Below are 17,872 nucleotides of genomic sequence, written 5' to 3' on the forward strand. Positions count from 1 at the left end.
ATAACTAGGTCCTAACCCTAAACCTAATCTTAACCCATGTAGTTCCCTTATATCAATGAGAACTTTCTTAGATAAGCACACAAAAGTGCATGTACTGTAAAACCAAAAGATCTTCATTTGCGCTTCCAAGATAAACGAAAAGTCTTATGGGTTTGGAACGACATCAAACCATTAAAGTACACTAATCACATTTAAGCTTAGGCCCCTTTACTACCATTGCAGGAGCTCAACATTATATCACAAACTCTAATACAGTAAAGATTAGGGGTGTAACGGTACATGTATTCGTATTGAACCGTTTCGGTTCGAAGCTTCCGGTTCGGTACGCATACAAACCGAACGATTGCTTGGACCATTTTTCCTGCCGGCAAAATTCGTGCTGACGCGGCCAACACAACGTTGCGCAACATCAAATGGCAAGCGTAATGAATGCAGAACGAAACTGCGCTATAAATGTGCTTCACGGATCGTTTATCAGTTCGGACCAGCAACATCTGTGCAGCGCGAGCCGATCTCGACCAAGCGACACTGTTACTACACAGCGCTAAGAGATCCGGTAAAGAAAACATTTGAGTTCGCCACTCGGGTAATAATATCGCTGCGAGATCTAGTGAGATGCATTCACATTTCTCCGTTATTAACCGCAGATCTCTATTAGATCAAACAGCGCTGTCATGGAAACCAGGAGACACATTGTGCCGTGAATGAACTTTACGTCCACAGACCAGCAACATTCACCATGGATTTAATATAGTAACACTAACTGGAACCAGTTTGGCTGGAATGGTGAAATGCTTTCAAGTACTTCACACATCTTTTACCAGCACTTCAAAATTCAAATATTATATAAATAAATATATATTTAAATGTTATTTTTAATGTGATGACCAAAACATTATTTGTTCACCCTTCAAAGATGACCCCCATTTATAAACCTGAAAGTTTTAAGATCTAGGAAAACTCACACTTATTTAAAAATATTTTTTCTTTAAACAAATAGGAAATTTCTCTGGCATTTCTTTCTTTTTGCTGTATCGAAAACGTACCGAACCGTGACTTTAAAACCGAGGTACGTACCGAACCGTGATTTTTGTGTACCGTTACACCCCTAGTAAAGATTCATTTGTATTGAACCCGGAAAATGTCTGCGATGCTTTGAAAAAGTCTCATCCTGCCTTGTGTGTGTTGGTATGCGTTTTTTCAAACTGCTGGACTGCCTTGCGCTTTCTCTGGGTTCAGCGGCAATGCGGTCAAATTACAAGCCAATCGTGAAGGATGTGGGATTCTCTTGCATCTGCTGAATTAAAAGCCAAGGGGCCTGGGAGGCTTTTAACAGGCTGCTATATTAAAATGAACACAGGCTAAGGTGGGCAGAGTGCCTTCACGACAATCAGAGCAATTAAAACTACAGCCCAGCAGCTTCACTCCTGAGAGTTACCCTCCGATGCTATTCACGACACCTACAACACGACGAACCAGATCAAACCAAACATGCTGATCTAACACTTTCTTTAAAAATCATCATCTTTTGATATTTAGCATTCCATCTTAGGCACGCTGTGAAGCAAAGCTTCCTGTTATTTCGACATCTCAAAGGATGTTACTCGCTCCTAGGTTTAGTGATGCCCTAATGCAGCCATTTTGTTCCTCGACTCGCTAAAGTGCTTTTTGAAAAAGGGAGAGAAAAAATCATGACCATCTAAGCAAGTAAAAACGACTGAATGATTAAAATATGAGACAGCAAGAGGTAAAAAAAAAAAACAGCGTTCACTTGAGTTGGAAATGTGGTTGGCAACAGGGTCGGCTAGTTTCAATACCAACTCGAATTAGATTCAGCAAGTTAGCAAGGTCACAGAGTCCTCATGCATATCTTGGTTTGTTAAGAGACGGTACCTGCAGGAGAAACTTGGCCTCTTCTGTCCTGCCCATGTCCAAGTAAATCAGGAAGAGGTCTGCAGCGGCTCTGTAGGAGGCAAAGTGATTGCAGAGCCTTTCTGCCATGGCACTCACTGGACATAGAGAGAGATGTCAATCAATCACATGCCTACACAGTGATTACTATGTTGCAACACATCATTGGGTGCTCTAATGTTTCTCCAAACCAGAAACTCACAAACAAGAGCTAGAAGTCAGTTTAGAAGTACTCAAATAATTCAGTGCATCAGTGGTTCAACCTTTTTCTCTTCAAGAAACCCATTTGAAGACTCTACCACCATGTAAGATATAATATATACTGTATATATGCCCTTGTAACCACCCCTTGACTCACATTCTAGAATCCAATTAATTCCTAATTGAACAAATCTGGTTCAGCTCCACTTTTTTCTCCTTCAAATCATTTCAGTCCGACATGTCACAATAGGAGAGAAGTAATAATGTTTTATTAGATAATTAAAACTAAAGAGTTTGTGAAGTTTCAAGAACTGTATGTTCTACAAATGAAACTGTTGTTGATGGGACAGACTAAAATAAGGATTAAAAAAATATTTTGTTGAGGTGCCCTGGTTGAGAAACACTGATATAGATGAAGAAGGGGTGTGTGGGTCTTACATCTGTCTAGCGCAGCGTCATTGTTGGCTTCTAGAACTTTGCGGAAGACAAAGGAAATACTGGTGTTCTGACTCTCTGTGTTCTGGGTGTAAACGGACTCCAACAGCTCCACTGCACTGTCAATGTCCCCACTGCAGAGGGAGAAAGGAGAGTTCATACTCAAGTGTTAGTGATTTAAACAAACCCATTTATAGCCCAAGTTTCTTAGGGATTTCATCCATTATTGTCCTCTGTGAATACAGCATTATTCATGATGACTCGCGGTTCCACGTATATGGCCTTTGTAAAAGAAAAAAAAAAGTGTCTTACAAAATTTAAATCAATCTGTTGTTATTTGTGAATGAGTAGATGGGATGATTTTCATATTTTATATTAGGGGTGTATTCGTATTTAACCGTTCGGTGTGAGGCTTTCGGTTCAGTACGCATTACAAATCGAACGATTCTGTTGGACCATTTTTCCTGCCGGTGCCAGCAAAATTTTGTTAGCAGTCACGCTGGTGCGACCACCACTAAATTCCCCAACATCAAATGGCAAACGTAATGAAAGCGGAACGAAACCGCTCTACTCATTTTGTGCTTCACGGACCAATGTCAGTACAACACAAGCCAATTTTGATCAAGCGACACTGTAGCTGTCTCAAATGACGAACAACACACTATGCACTGCTTCTCCAAGTTAACCACCATTTAGTACCATGTACTAAATACTTATACAGTACTTCCAGCCACTTTCGTTGGAATTTGCACTCTCTCATTTCTTTACAACCTTACAAGATTTACTTTTAGTTTTACTCCTGCACGTCCCAGCTCGCCGTTATCCAAAACATCCAGCGTTGGGGAATTTTTGCACCGGCCAGAGACAATTACCAAACTGGATCCGTATGTTTATCACTCCAAAGTACATATTTTGTGATGGCTACTTAAAATAAGTTGGTAATATTTTTTCGTCAAAACTATCCAAAAAAAATGATTAAGTGAAGAAATGGGGTTTATCCTAATCAAATAAATTACATATAAATAAAATGTAATGCTTTGTAATTCCATTTAAGGCCTTAATTTTCACAAAATTCACTTTGAAATGGTTTTCAATGCCCAGCAGAAACTCTGTTTAAATATATACAACTGGTCCTAACACCAAGTACTTAATTCATACTCAACTAGTTTTAGGTTTATTCTTCTTGAATGAACAAGATAGCTTGTAAAACATACTTTTAGAGTTCATACTAAAAGGCAGGCAGAAAAAAAAAGCAAGCCATGGGAAAATTTCCATTCCATTTCTGCTTCCCCTCCATCCCCCAACTTTCATTTACAGAACACTAAGTACATAAAACTTTCATTGGCCACATTAATATTCCGGGCCCAGCCATCGATTGTCATTCTTCGCCATTCCTAAAGTCCCGAGACCGTGTCGGACAGCGGAAGAGCAAAGCGTTCCTCACGGCCCCATTCACACAGCTTTATCCTGTCGGGGTGAACTCTGAACTCCGGGGGGGACATAAGCAACAGTGACACGTGTGCTGTGTGCGGCTGAGCCAAGCTGACTGGTTAAGAGGCGAGATGGGGGCTCCGGAACCCGGGCACCACATTAATATGGTCCATTGTGAATTATTCAGACTACATAGTCATAGCCATCACAGCAGATTTGAGCCTTTAATAATAATGGGGAAGAGGGGTGAAGGGGATGGAGAAAAGGTAAGATGAAAAGAACAGGAAGATGAAATTGAGGTGGGAGAAAAGGCCACATGAGCAGACGGTCCTTTGTTACACAACAAACCTTTGACGACACCAATTTAGTCAAGGTCAAACCACTAAAAGTTCACATTTCATGTTATTTACAGAAACAAGGGTGCTTCATTGTTCTTTTCATGAATTTGTTTTCACAAAAATAACCAAGAAAAGATTGTGCGGGTATAATCTAATCTCACCTGCCAGACAGTCTGGGAGAGCTCCCTTTGTTAGAAACATTGAGCATGTAGTTCAGAGTTTCTGAGATAATACAACACAATCAAGTCAGTCAATCACAGTCTTAACCTTAAAGTCATCTGCATTTCTCCAGCAGCAAGGTATGTGGTGCCAATTTTGCTGCATTTAGTTTCACTGTGCATCTGAACGGCTGCTCATCTCAAGTATCGTAAGCCTTGCTCTAGTAGCCAAGCCAACGAATAAGGAGATCTTTGAGTCTTGTAGCTGTATAATACATTTTGGTGCATGGCAGCGCTGCTGTGATGACGGTGGTTGCTTCCACAAGTGTCTACTGAAATTCAGGTCATTAGATATAGGTCATGTCCCAATTCACAGGGTTCACAGACCTCTTGACAAATGAATTGCCATGATTTTTCAATTGACTTGTCAAATTGTTCACAATTACTGGATAAGGATAAAAAAAAAAAAAATTGTACCTTAAAAAAATTTCCATTTTTAGCATTTCTATAGTAGTGAAAGAACTCTGCATGTACGCCACAGTTTAAAAGTTTGGGGGCAGAAATTAATAAAAATACGGTACTTTGCTGTTATCCGGACCCCACCATAAACCATTTCGGAACTATGGTCATCCCTGATTGGTCTTAACCCCATTGGTCAAAATGAATGCTGTTCTTTTGAACTTTAAATTTATGAAAAAAATCTAAATATAAAATGCATCACAGGTTCAGATTAAGAAGCTTTTTTCAACATTGATAAGAAATGTATTGGCTTGGTGAGGATAAGAGACTTCTTTCCAAAACATTGAAAAGAATCTTCAAAAGTATGATTTATGATTATTTCGACAGTTTTATTCACTATCGAGCATAATTTGAAAAACAGATTGCCTACCATGTACAAATAACAACTGGACAAGTCATGTGATTACTTGAGGTAACTTCTAAACACCTTTATAAGCAATAATAGTAATTGCTTGCCTTGGCAAAAAAATAAAAATCCTTACTTTTTAATATGAGCGAGGGCAGTATTGTTGACAAATAACATGCTGGACAGCTTGACGGAGCCTAAAGTCTTCACCAAGGCCTCCACTCCCTGGATGTCCTGTGTGTTCCCCTCACTACCAAGACCCTGAACCAGTCGAGTGATGGCCAAATAACTGGGTACCTGGTCAGCCTGTAACATGGCCTTAAAAGCCTCCATGGCATCTGTGAGACGGAACAGATCATGTGGTCAGGTTTAATAAAACAAAGCCATGGAAGAAACCTAGATAATCCACAGTATCACTAATCGCTGAACTGAGAGAACAGATCAACGTGTGTACTCACCATTCACCTGGCATCTCTTCACTTGAGAGATGATGAGTAGGCTGTTGGCCATGTCACTTAAATGGAACTTGGGAATATGACCAGCCGCACTGAGAAGACAAAAGGACAAAAATGGGGACTGGTTGAAGAACTGAAGTTTGTGAAATAGCAGTGTGATGTAGAAGCAGCTGTATTTATGAATAATACATGATGTTGTATATGCATGTTGATGCTGAGAGCTATTTATTTACTGGTGAGCATAAAATTGTGTGCATGCATGTGTGCGAGACTGAACAAATCTGTCTCCACTCCCCCTTCATTTTCCCCTCTTCTGTCACTTAAACCTCAATCAAAGTCTTCTTTTTTTATTACCCTCACTGGCCAGATTAATCCAGCCGTCCAATTGAGCATCAGCCGCCGCTCCTTATCTCCACGGCGACCGGCCAACAGCCGCTCGCACAGCAGATTGGCCCAGCGACGAGAGTCAGAGTTACTCTTATCAATCCTAAGAAAATCCTTGTGTCCTTCTCCTTACTCTCCTCTAGTCCTCTTAAGTGCTGGACAATCCCATCCCTCTCTTCTCTCCTCCATTCCCAATCCCCTTAATCTGTCCTTAAAGCACCCCGCTGGCCAAGACCAATGTCCTGCCAAACATCTGCTTGAAGTCCACCACACACATATGCACTCCTTCAAAGCAATACTACATATGATTTCTGAAGGATCATGTTAAACTAAAGACTGGAGTAATGAAGGTGAAAATTCAGATTTGAATGTCTAACATTTTAAAATATTAAAAAAGTAGTCATTTGAAACATATTACCTATGAGCTCCCATTTTAGTTAACATGGTGCTTTAGAAAACAGCTTGTCTTTGTAGACAGCAATGAAGCTTACAAGGTTTGAAACAAAGCATGTCTGCTATTGTGTGATTTACTGATTGGATGTTTATATGACAACTGGAAATTGAAGATACATGGTATGTTACACATTATCTGTATTGCTCAAAGGCAACTGAAGTTTTGAGGATTTAAGTACTTCTGCAACATCACAAGCTAGTGTAATATTAGTGGGAGATAATGTTGTGTTCATGCACTACAAGTCCATGAATAGGGTCAGTAAACACCCACCGCAATGGCTATGGCGTGGATAGCCTGATACAAAGATGTTTCTGAATGCTTTCTGAAAGCATTCACAAGATTACAGGGACGATGGCTTTCTTTCATGAGGACATATCATCAGACGTATAATGCGACCCAGTAAACCCGCAGAGCTTTATGGATGAACCAAAGATCACCAGTGCAAAACACTAGTACAACACAAAGATCTATTACTAATCGGCAAATGACTGTCATCTTTGCATCTTGACAAGCTCTTCTGCGAACTCAGAGATTATCTGGTAACATTGAAAGGGCTTAAACCATAAGACTGCTCACTTTGCATGCACGTATATATTTGTGTGTTTGACTAGAAGCGGCTTATCATTCATCCGTTTCAACTGAAGATTTTCATATTCTGCAAAAACAGATACAGTGGCTATTACTGGCTAAGGTCTGTGACCTTAAAACCTGTAATTTTGTGACCTGAACATCTTTACCATGCAAATGTTAGATATTGGATGCAATGCGACCAGCGTAGACAGGCTTACATGTTCTTGACAGCGATGGCATCCTCTATGTTGCCTCTAGCCAGGAGGGCTTTGATGAGGTTGTTATATGCAGCAGGGCCGAACACCATGCCCCTGCTATCGGCTTCCTTCAGAATGTCGAAGGCCTCTGAGGATCACAAACAAGAGCACACATGATCTACTCGATGACAACATTAGATCACTACAGATATAACTGCATTTGAGCGTTCTTTAAAATAACAGTTTCATTCCAAAAAAACTGAATTGAGAAGGTCACACAAATTTTAACTGTACTGTAAAGCTGCTTTGTAGCAATTTGTATTGTATAGATCACTCTATAAACAAACCAGCTATTTTCAAGAAACGGCTGAAGACACATTTTTTCGAAAGCACTTGATCCAGTAATACTAACACCTTCTCTTCTATATCTATATACACAGTATATATATATATAGACCATTTTGCAAGATGTAAACAACACTGATCCAGAAACACTTCCTGTTTCAGTTTGTAACTGTTTTCTTTATTTCACATGTAAAGAAAACATCTTAAAGATGTTTGTTTAACTTTTTGATTCGATTCAGTTTTATATGTTCTGTTGGTTGTATTTTATCCCAGCTTATATGTAGTGTTAAAAAACTGAAACAGGAAGTGCTTCTGGACCAGTGTTTACATCTTGCAAAATGGTCTATATATATATATATATATACATACAGTATATATGACGAGTTCAGATGCAAAAGCCTCTAAATGCCATTTGAAATTTTCTTCTTTAATGATGATTTTTAACAAACTTGTACATTTAAGTTCAGTAATTTCACTTAAATGGAAATGATAATTATCTATTAATTGTTATTTAAGTGAAATTACTGAACTTAAATATACAAGTTTGATGAAAATCATCATTAAAGATGAAAATTTCAAATGGCATTTAGAGGCTTTTGCATCTGAACTCTTCATATATATATAGATAGCCTGGTCCTTTTTTTTTTTCTTTTTTCTTTTTTTTACAGATATGAAATAAACACCCAGACAAATGACGAATCTCTGCAGTTTTACAGGAAACCTGTCCCAACTCTAAAATATAAATAATTATTGTAGGTTTATCAGTCAAGGCAAAAACCCATTTTGGAAGATGGTTTTATGATGTACTCACTCATTTAAATTGTTAATTTCGAACCAAAAAAGTTACATAGTGTAGCTTTTGAAAAACAAACCTTGAACTTTGCCCTTCTTGCAAAAAGACAGGAGTTTGAGTTTGCAGTCCTCAACCGTGGCCTCTTTAGAGGATGAAGTAACGCTTAGACGAGGAGAAGCCGCAATAGACTCTCGCTCTAAGAACATCTCAGGCTGACCTTTGACCTCCTCAAACCACACCTACACATAAAACAGCCACATCAACACACCATAATGCTTCCTTTAACTCTGGATAATAATTCAATTTCAATTAATGCAAGGTTTCCACCCCCTAAAGTGATTATAATGGAAACATGACAAATAACAGCTGAACGTATCGGACCAAAGAAATAGATCCAAAGACTGTAGGGCAGTGGTTATCAGCTGCTTTTGTTTCAGGACACAAACTTTACATTGGACATTGAGTGTTCCTTCTTTTACCTCAGGCACCTCAAAGGGCACCTCCTGGTTATTATTTTTGAGGATATCAGCAAGCAAACGTAATGTTCTCTCTCTTGGAGCCAAATTCTCCTCTTGCATTTTCATCCAGGTTGCCTCAGCCTTACGCCAGTCATTGGTCTCCTCTGACATGAGAAAAGAAAAGTGTCATCATAACGTTCATCCACTGTTTGGAATCACAGGTCCAACACACAATACTTACTGCAGAGGCGGAGCAAATAGTGGTACATGTCATCTCTGTCACACTCAAACAGCTTGATAGTCATGTCCACCATGTTCTCAAGGGGCTCCATCTGGGGAAGAAAGATTCGAACAGTGATACACACTCTATTGATCTATAGCAAATCAGTTTCTCAAGAGAGAACAGCAGGGAAACACTGACCTGTTGGGCTGCGATACATTTTTCAGCAAACCACTGCAGACGGGTCGTTCGTGCCCTTAGACCAGGAGTCTGGACATGGTAAAGAAAATGTACGAGATGCCATATTAAACAAAATCGCAACTGACAAACACTGCACTAATAAAAAAATAAAAAATAAAATATTAGGGGTGGCACTGACTAAACATAGATTTAAAAGTACACCATGATTAGCTCTACCATAATCACTAAATCATGATACTCTGGCCAACCCCCACCCACACACACACAGTCAGTTGTCTAAATTCCAATTGTATTTCCTCTTGGAGGATATTGCACCAGAAGCATCCAAACGGAATTACTCTCCTACAAATCAGCCTCCAGGCTAAATTCAAAATCTCTGCAGCCTTCAAGCCTAATCTGCTTAGAAAAAAAAAAAAAAAAAAAAAAAAAAAAAAAGACTACGACTGTGTGGCGGTTTAATTTTGGTCTTATTTGCTTTGTAGGAGTGGCCCCTGGGCCTGATGCATAAAGCCCGTGGGGCAAATCTTCCCTTAAGTAAATCCAGGATGATGAGCACCCCCACCCCTCCAATCTTCCTATACAAGAGAGCAAATCAACACACACTCACATCAATTTGACCCTCCGCACACATACACACACACACACACACTTTCACTCTCTCACTGCCCAGCCAATACCCAAAAGAACATCTAGGTCAGATGATTAAGAAAATCTGGAGTCTGGAGCAATATAAACTCAGTGACAGTGACAGATGAGTTACTGCAGTGAAAAATATTCTTTACACCGCACAAAATATCAAACTCTAAAATTTGAGAAAATAAAATGGGTTATGTATTTGTTCTCTATCAAGATTTGAGCCATATACAGGTTTTCTAAGAATGCGGTTGTGAGTCCTGAAAACGTATGCATTCGAGTTGAGGTATTGAATGTGTTGTTACTCCTGTAAATAACTGAACTATATGTGAACACAAGCGTATTAAGGACTGAAATACAGGACTGACTATTTCTGCTTTCTGCTGCGGTGTGAAAATGGCATTCAATAAATTTTATTAGCAACATTTCAGTCAATCGACCAAAAAAAAACAATGCCAAATTTCGCAATTACAGAATTTCATAATAATTAAAGTTCGAGTAGTAGCATGTAGTTTAAACCCATTCTAGCCATAAACTCCCATGAAGGTAATGAGTCTTTTCCAAAAAAAAAAAGTTAAGGGCCACCAAAGTGTATCATTTATGGCCTTCACAAACTTACATAAACAAAACTACCCATTTATTCAGACCTTTGAGCAAAAACACCTATCACACTGAAGATGTCCTCATTCTCTCAAACACAGGTCACACACTCAGAAACACTCACACACAGCGTGACAACCATTTTAATTACACCAAAACCTTAACCAGCATTTCACTTAATTACCACCATTATTAATAATCTGACAATTATAGACAGCACAATTTCCTGACCAGCACTCCATCACTGCACTTAAAGTTTCTATTAGAGAGTGAAGTAGAGCTCTGTGTCTGCTAATGCTACTTAGATATCAGTGTTTTTAATTAGCCAGCTCTGCATAGAAGAGAGGCCATGTGGAAAACGCTCCACAGAACGAGAGGGGCTTTTGACCCGTCAAGCACAAGGATGCTCGACGAGCCACCATTAAACACTAACTTTTAGAGAGTTTATTGTGGGGGAACTTCAGAGGTATAAAACTGTTGTAGCTACCAGGGTGTAGAAAGATATCACTGAGGGATTTGTTTTCAAATGACTGATGGCAAACATCTAGAGCAGGTCTATTCAACATTGATCAAATGCACCTAAACAAGTCACCCTATAGTTTAAATGATTTACAATATTTACTACATTTTTTAAAAACTCAAAATCAAAAATGATTTCCAAATGGACACAATAAAGAGCTTATATTGTGCATTACTACAACTTAACTTAAATTTAATACATTTCCAACAGTGCCTAATCATTTTCTACTAAAATACTGCATGATGTGGTACAAAAGCAGCCAATTAGAATAAACTGCTTTGAAAAAAAATGTAGATATGCATGGAAATGATGGTTCTAGACTGGTACAAAACACCAGTGTTGCAATTGTACGGTTATAGTGTTGTTAACTAAAACTATTTCTTTAAAGCATAACATTAAAATGGAATACATTTAATTAAAGCTATATATATATATATATATATATATATATATATATATATATTTATAGCTTTAATGTATACGTGTATATATATATATACAGTATATATATATTTATTTATATATACACACACAATTGCAAAGCACAAAACTACTAAAACTAAAAAATACCAAATACCAGCTAATGTTTCACCTTGACAATATATCAGTTCAAGTCAACAACATAAAAAAAAAAAAACATTTCAGTACTAATGAAATTAGGTGCTTTTTAAAATTAGGTAAATTAGGAAATTAGGTACTAATTAATTAAGTATTTTTTGTGTATCAGTTTAAAAAAAAAAGAGACAAGGGCCATCTAAACTGTGCCTTGGAGTCATGGAACTTGAATGATTTTAACCTCATTTGACATCAGCCTAGGATGATGTAAGAGCAGTATTGGATTAGTATGTTTCTGAGAAAAAAGCAAAAGCAAAAGAAAAAAAGAAGCAAAATGCTTTAAGAAGGATTTTAAGTTGCATCCCAAATTAACCGCTCAAAACAATGAAAGTCAAAGCTGCTTGAGATCGCTGTATCCTGAGGTGACCATCGATAGCTTATCAGCTAAAGTAATGCCCCAGAGGAATTGCTATGATCCGGTGTATATATGAAAAATGGAGCCAAATGGCATTCTCTAGATTTGCAGACACTGTGGGAATTGCCTGTAGAAGGGATATTTTCTTGGTTAAAAGTCCCTGACTGATGGATCCATAAAATCCAAGCTCAGGCTTATTTTTCATCCATACAGACAATGATACAACAGAATTAGCACAGATAAGAGAGAAAAGGATGAAGTAAATGCTGCATAAGTTTAGGAAAAATAAAAAGACACTGAAAGGTAAAAATATCAGGCGAACCTCAAAGAGACAAAGAGTATGCATGATTATCCAGCAGGAAGTGGCTTGACTAGTTCTGACATTCCGCCACACTCCCACATGGCAGCACTGAGAGAGTTGAATAGAGTTGTATTAGAGCGGTTGGCTAATTGAACATCTAAATGGCTTTGTCAGAGCAGTTTCACAGAAGAAGTGTAGACTCCTGAGAAGCTGTCTTCTGGAAGAACAAGACAGAACACAGCCTAAAGATGTCCCTCAAGACCCATCCTGGACGAAGCGCTCAAAACACGTCAAGCGTCTCATAATCGGTTATGTCTCGAATAGAGCATTCGCTGAAATGCTTGACTTGAGAACAGAGATGCTCAGTCTCTCCAGACAATTAAAGGCATCTACATGCAAAAAATAAAATTCACAGTACTGAGACAGGATGAGAAGTTTTGCTGCCAGTTGTACTTTGATCCAATGCTCTTCTCATTCAATAAAGCCTGGGACAGTGTGTGAGAGCTATAGCTTACTTCCCCTCCCTCCCCCATGTGTACAAAGATTTAGCCTTTCAAATTGAAAAACCTTTCTTAAGTTTCAGCAAGGTGAAAAGATCATAGTTTAGTATAGTTGGGCATAGTTTAAATTCTGATGGCAAGAATGACTATGATAGTCTTGGTAGTTCCAGAAAGAATTTGTTGAAAATGGCTTTGCAATGTATTCCATCATTTCCCTGCTACTATTGTAAAATTTGTCAAAATTACCTGAAAGAATTTGTGAAAAGATGTGAATATGAAAATAAAAATCACACACAATAATATATTTAAAAAAATAAAAATAAATAAATATTAAATACACACACCCAAAAATTTAGATTATATATATATATATATATATATATATATATATATAAACAAACAAAATTTTGTTAGATGCGATTAATTGATTTGACAGCAAATATTATTATTAAACAAATATACAATTATAAATTTAAAACTAATTAATTGAATTAACCCATTGATTCCGCACCAAGAAAAAAGTGATTGAAAAAAGTTTTTTTGCATTTCTTATCTTCTTATGTTGCTAGTAACCACACTCAATGTATTTTATTTCAACAAATCCCATAATTTTTAAAATATCAGCCTCTACCAAATGGTTGAGATACTTTGGCATACTTTTTCATTGCCCATCATAATTTATGATCAAAACCTTTTCTAGTCTTGACAAAACACATTGTCAGAAAGGTCTGAGTCTCAAGGTTCCATATTTTGTAACAGAAGTGATATTTGGACAGAAACTTATTAATTTGTTACAGCAGAATGCATACAATTAAATTCAATGGAATTTATGTCATTTTTGGGTATTATACCTAAACAAAATCTCATGAGAACTTCAATTTTTGTGATATCAACTTCAAATTTGGAACACAACTTGGTTAGATATATGGCTTTTTTGATTTATAGTCATTTTATAGGAAAAAATATTTTGTAAAATATTAAAGAAAAGATATTTAGTATAGTATATTTGATTTAAATGTAAATTTAAAACTTCCATAACTTTTTCATACTTTTATTTTTTGAAGTGCTTTTACTTCAGCAATAATCAGCTGTGTTTTCTTTAAAACAAGACTTGGGTCTTTATTCCAAAGCATACTTGAATTACAACCAAGTTTTAATAGGGCATTGTAATGTCCATTCTCAAAAAGAGGGGTGACAATTAGCCGTTATGTGCCAAATCAACTGTTTGGTTGAGCATGTTTTTGAAAAATTATTAAAAATATACTAAAGTTTTTTCAAAGCACCAAGTAATATCATTTTGTAAAGTTAAGGCTCTTACAGTGTAATATGTAAAAAAAAATTTATGCTTAGCTTGCAAAATTTTACCAAAAACAGTTCACATGGCTGGGGTGATTTATTTGTTTCTGACATCCATGTTAGAAGAAGTGTTGTGACAAGTGCTGTTGATTGACACTGAAATCTATTGGATTTTTTGGGGGCATAATATACCTAATAATAATAAACCAGATGATAAAGATGGCTCAATCAGTTTGAGTTAAGTTAGGTACTCCTCTCATTAAAATGTAGTGACTCTAAATGTGCTCAACCGTTTGGTTGAGAACTCATTAAAAAAAAAAAAAAAAATTAAATTGGTATGGAAGAGGCATCTTAGTTTTGCTCATGTTTGTTAACTTTTGTTATCATTTTCTGCTTTCAAATGAGAATGGTTTTATAATGCCAAAGCCAAGTAATAACAATTAATGATAATAAAAGGAATTGGCGTGAGTGCATAGATTCAATATAGTGACAAAAACAATACAATCACAAAACATCCCATTTAGCGGTTTCAAAAATGAGTGGTCTTTGTAGTAGTCATTTTCTCCTTCACACTCAAGCTCAAATCCTCTGAAAAAAAAACATTGTACCTATTGTCTTACATGAATGGCATTAGTGTGGTTCTGAAGCCAATCTAATTTAAAAGTGGAAATATCAGTGTGGCAGCAATTAAAGCTGTTAAATAGCAGAGTGGTTTGAACACAATAACAGAAGTCCCACCTCGATGATTTTGCGTGCCTCCTTGTAGCGGCCCGTTTGCAGGAACGCAAAGAAAAGGTCGTAGAGCATAATCATCTCGCCCCGCTCATGACTCGAAAACTCCATGACTGTTAAACGAAAGAGAGAGACAGGAAGGTGAAGAAACATTTGCGTACTTTCTTTAAAGCTAAGCCATCAACCTTAAGCATAGTAAATATCTTAAAAAGAGTGATTTCAGCAGTCCAGCCTTTCATTTAAATCACACTTCAACAGTAAAGTATAAGTGCATGTAAGAAATAGAAGCTTCCTACATTCAGTGCATATGAATGTGTATGTTCGTGCATCTAGTCTAGGTGTTCGGATTCCTTTTGAACATGTGCGGACAGTTATGGCTAAAAACACTGGCACAATAGATTTAAGTTGTAAAATATTCTAAAAATAACTACAGTTTCCTATAGATACTATTCCAACATCTCTCTATTGAGACTATTGCTTGAATGCAGACAGATTTAACAGATACCTTGTCAAAATTGCCCATTTGAGATCTCTCCATTGGCACTCAATGACATACAGATCTGGACTCATTGCTTGCCACTTCAGAACAGTCCAGAGAAGCGACAGCAACACTAAGAGGCTGAACTCGTGCAGGTATATGTACGTTTACGCCTATGAATGAGTTTGCCATGGCACATGCAGAGTGCTGGGTCATTGGGGCCTTAAAGTGGCCCTCCACCGTAGAGGTCTCACTTCAAACCCACTCACCCCCAACACACAAAGCACTTAACCCCTCCACTAACCCTGACAAAGACAGAGACTATTGAAACCACCATCATCTAGGCAGTCCAACCTGCCCTTTAGTGGGTGGCACTCTTGAAAAACACAGAACACACACTTTCTACATATGACCATCTGACAGCAGTCACACACAGACACACTACTTGTGACAAGCAAGAGACAGAGAACTGTAATCAATGGGATGTATGTGTAAGTGGGTGTTACACACCTTTCTGTAACAGTGCGGCATCTCCTTTTTCCACCAGGCTGCAGATGAGGTCATGCATTTTGGGCATATTGTTGTATTGTTTATGGCACTCCACGATGGCGTCGAACGCACCCGCACTGTCCCCACTGCAGAAAAACATGGATATTATACCAAAACAGCAATAAGCATGTGCCAGTATAAAGTCTTAATTAAGTTAAAAATCTTAATTAAGTAAAATAAAATCTTAATTAAGTTAATTGCTTCATTACAAAAAAGTAAAGTGAAGCTGTTCATTAAACTGACGTATTAATTGTTCTTAATGACAAGTTTGTTGCTTTTTGTAAAGCAAAACATAACTGCATACTTCACCCTTTTATTTTTCCCTGAAGTTTCGGCATCAAAATCATTCATTGCATTGCTTACTTTTGTAAACAATTTTTACATCACAATGGAATTTTGATTTCTTAAATTTTGGGTAACACTTTACAATAAGGTCTCATTTGTTCACGTATGAGCTAACATGAACAAAGCATTTATTAAATGTTAGTTAATACAAATAGTTGGTCATTGTTTGTTCATGTTAATTCACAGTGCATTAATGTTAACAAATACAACTTTATTTATTAATGCATTAGCAAATGTTGATTAATAAATGCTGTCCAAGTATTTTTCATTCTTAGTTGATGTTAACTGTAGTTAAAAAATGTTAACTAATGAAACCTTGTAGTAGTGTTACCGAAAATAATAATTTAAATATGCAAATAAAACAAATCTAAAACATTGAATACAAATTTTAAATAGTAAATACTTCACTTTATTTTTAAATGTCTACGTCTTAAAAAGCACAAACATTTAAAAGAACCAGCACTGGGTTGTTCCTAATCAAGTTGCAGACTTTTTTAAACATTAAATTTCATTTAATGAAAATTTATTGTAATTAAATGATTAAAAAAAAAATTATGAAAATTAAATTTCATTCAACTTAAACAATTAAGAAACTAAATGAACATTTACATATAACAATAAAAATTGAAAAAATATATTTTTTAAATGAATATTTGATGGTCATGCGCAACAAAGGTCTTTAGCTTCTTGTAACTTCTTGCTTATCCCGCCTTTCTCTACAGCCCCTAGTGCCCTCACCCCCAACCGGGACGCTTGGCAGAATAGGGCAACAAAATTAGATCTGCTCTCTCCCCTATCTCACATCATCTTCCCTCTCTTCCACCCAATCTCTACCCCTTTCTAACAAAGAACTCAGTGCCAGGGCTGACAGAGGCCTGACAGAGGAATAAAGCAAAGGAATAGACGAGAAAAACACCACTCCAATCACTCTATTGTGACTGCTGTGGCAGCCATCGAGTGATTGGGTAATTACCACGCCAATCACACAGAGGTCAAAGCAGAGAGGGCACTGGCAGGAGGGGCGGGTGTGGAGGGGAAGTGAACCGGTGGGGTTTTAACAGGTGTAATTTCAGTAGTGTTTTCAACCCCGGAGATTATACAGTCAGGGAAGGAATATGTGCTTTAGAGAGAGATGACCTTGGAAGGTGGGTTGAATGGAAGCGGGAGAGGGAGTGCATGAGGGAGATGGACAAAAAACAGGCCAGTGATTGAGCCGAAATGTGACGCCAGCTCTTAGGCAATCGCACTTAATTGGAATGAAGAGCGACAATATTATTCATCAAGCGGGAGTCAAGAGCCAATTCGAACACGCTGGATGATTGCGCAATGCACTTGAGCGAGAGAGAGAGAGATAGGGAGAGGGTATTTGGACTGTTTAATTTGTGAGAAACGGAGCCATCCGTCCGTCAATGCCATGATTCAAAATTTCAAATTTGTTTGTCCCAAATTACTGATTGTGAATCACAAGCTTGTTACCTCATTTCTTATTCAATGCAAAATAAATACGAGCCCCAAAAAGTATGATAAAAAAT

At 37.4% G+C, this 17,872-nt stretch overlaps 1 protein-coding gene across 2 annotated transcripts in view; it reads right to left on the bottom strand.

Moving 5' to 3' along the window:
* Positions 1 to 17,872, bottom strand: part of lrpprc (leucine-rich pentatricopeptide repeat containing) — a 57,853-nt gene that overhangs the window by 4,834 nt on the left and 35,147 nt on the right. For both annotated transcript variants that reach the window (XM_089116947.1, XM_039671752.2), the window contains exons 24-34: positions 15,957 to 16,081; positions 14,975 to 15,081; positions 9,417 to 9,485; positions 9,237 to 9,327; positions 9,017 to 9,159; positions 8,617 to 8,776; positions 7,421 to 7,547; positions 5,798 to 5,886; positions 5,476 to 5,677; positions 2,551 to 2,681; positions 1,894 to 2,009 (exon numbers count right to left, since the gene is read on the bottom strand). In XM_089116947.1, coding sequence (XP_088973073.1) covers positions 1,894 to 2,009; positions 2,551 to 2,681; positions 5,476 to 5,677; positions 5,798 to 5,886; positions 7,421 to 7,547; positions 8,617 to 8,776; positions 9,017 to 9,159; positions 9,237 to 9,327; positions 9,417 to 9,485; positions 14,975 to 15,081; positions 15,957 to 16,081 — 1,360 coding nt within the window. The remainder of the gene's footprint in view (positions 1 to 1,893; positions 2,010 to 2,550; positions 2,682 to 5,475; positions 5,678 to 5,797; positions 5,887 to 7,420; positions 7,548 to 8,616; positions 8,777 to 9,016; positions 9,160 to 9,236; positions 9,328 to 9,416; positions 9,486 to 14,974; positions 15,082 to 15,956; positions 16,082 to 17,872) is intronic.

Source organism: Pimephales promelas, chromosome 11, assembly GCF_988280905.1.
Source record: "Pimephales promelas chromosome 11, fPimPro1.hap1.1, whole genome shotgun sequence".
NCBI lineage: Eukaryota > Metazoa > Chordata > Actinopteri > Cypriniformes > Leuciscidae > Pimephales > Pimephales promelas.